The following is a 1,689-nucleotide window of genomic DNA, read 5'->3' on the forward strand; positions in this document are numbered from 1 at the left end:
AAAAAAGGCAAGATCCTCAAAGTTGCCGTGAATATCCCCAAAGACAAAAGTGGGTGCTACCAAACGTGGAAACAGCGGCTCCGACTCAAAAATCGGCCGGGCCTGCGCCAAAACCTCCCTACACAATCCTAAGAACTCCTGCTTGGCCTCCTCCGTTTGATAAAACGAAAAGCATCCATTCACGTAACTACGAAGAATTTTTTGATGTGGCGGCTCCTTTATGCGTATGGCAGGCGGTGGTCTTCTCAGTGATGATCGTATTCGGTGCCCATCGGTGCCCCCTCCCAATAAACACGACGCAGGAAGCGAAATGGTTCCGACGTCCCTTCCTTGTAGTTTGATGGCCGCGAAGGTCTTGGGTGTCGCTACCCCATCCAGTGTGAACGTGATCGTCGGCGAACTAGTTGCCGACCCCTCTTTGCCACAGCCGGCATTCAACTCGGAATCCTCCTCGTTTTCCGGACCTGTCGCCAAAGTGAGTTCTGGGAGCCGCGGTACACATAACGGCGCGGCGGTGGGCCCCAAGCAAGGTGTATCGGCCTCTGGCGGCTCTGCATCCTGCGCTAGTAGTAGTTCCTTGAAGGTTCGATTGTACGACAATCCACTACTCTCCACACAACGGACATGAGGATTCAGGTAAAGCGTACTTCGATACGGCCAAAGATAAAATTTCCCTTGATTTCCTACATCACACTTAGTTACTATCAAGTGTTGCTCCATTCGACTTTGACTGCGCCTCCGTCGCCGGCGTTGTTGCTGTCGCCACCACCACCACTGTCTTCGTCGCCTCCTCCCGTCCCCGCGCTGTGGATCGGCATCAGCTGATGATTTCATAGGAATAATACTTGCAGCATGACTGGCATCCTCATTCTCACAGATGACATTTTGGCCATCATGCACATTTGCGGCCGCATTCATAGGGCTGTCCACTCTACCAGTGGTGTTTGTGGGGTTGGCATTATCGCTGAGAGCTACCACCGTGGGAGGCCCTTCATCCTCGTTAACCCCCGCCATGAACACACGCGAGAGACATTGTGGGTGTGATGGCGCCATTCTTTGCTGCTGTTGCTGTATCGGAGGCACGTTCGCCGTTGCCGAAGACGCCATTCCGCCGCCGCCGCCGCCGCCATGGCACATCCTGCACCCTCTGATGTTGCCACCACCGCCATGGCCATGACGCGGACCACCGCTGTGGCTCTTACCGTTGGTATGACTGCTAAGATTCACCCCCTCCGCGCTCGGTTCAGCCGCAGACGCCCCGCCATTGCTTTTCCTAAGCGTTGGATTCATCAACAAATGTACTGCGTGTGTGTACAAAAGCAAAATATATATATATATATATATCCCTTCACCCACACAACACACACAAACTCAAGAGATGAATGAATAAACAGGGACGGGTAGATGGCAAGGAACAGAAAGACACAAAGTAATGTCGACACGCAGTCAATATATATTTATATTTATTTATTTATTTTATTGTATTGTATTATTATTAAATCTTCTGATGCGCATTTTCCCTCTGATTCCACCCCTCGGACTTCTTTTCCTCCCTAACCTTATTTCTCAATCCTCTTTCATTCCCTCCTGGCGGCCCCTTGTGGGCAACATTCTTGTGATCCCTCCCTCTTCCTGTGTGAATTCCGTGGCAGTGTCCCGTTCTCTCTCTCTCTCTCTCTCTCTGTGCGC

The 1,689-nt window shown here is 51.5% G+C and overlaps 1 protein-coding gene across 1 annotated transcript, besides 5 other annotated features; it reads right to left on the bottom strand.

The window, feature by feature from the left end:
• On the bottom strand, window positions 1-1,290 carry Tc00.1047053458153.10 (serine/threonine protein phosphatase, putative; the record flags this gene model as incomplete). Its single annotated transcript, XM_797352.1, has 1 exon — window positions 1-1,290. A coding segment is annotated over one exon (1,290 nt), but the record flags the coding sequence as incomplete, so codon positions are not given.
• Window positions 1-1,689: a sequence feature (heterozygous, Esmeraldo-like haplotype).
• Window positions 1,109-1,128: a microsatellite.
• Window positions 1,325-1,344: a microsatellite.
• Window positions 1,449-1,501: a sequence feature (AT_rich).
• Window positions 1,661-1,683: a microsatellite.

Source organism: Trypanosoma cruzi, genomic scaffold (genome assembly GCF_000209065.1).
Source record: "Trypanosoma cruzi strain CL Brener 1047053516561 genomic scaffold, whole genome shotgun sequence".
Taxonomy (NCBI): domain Eukaryota; phylum Euglenozoa; class Kinetoplastea; order Trypanosomatida; family Trypanosomatidae; genus Trypanosoma; species Trypanosoma cruzi.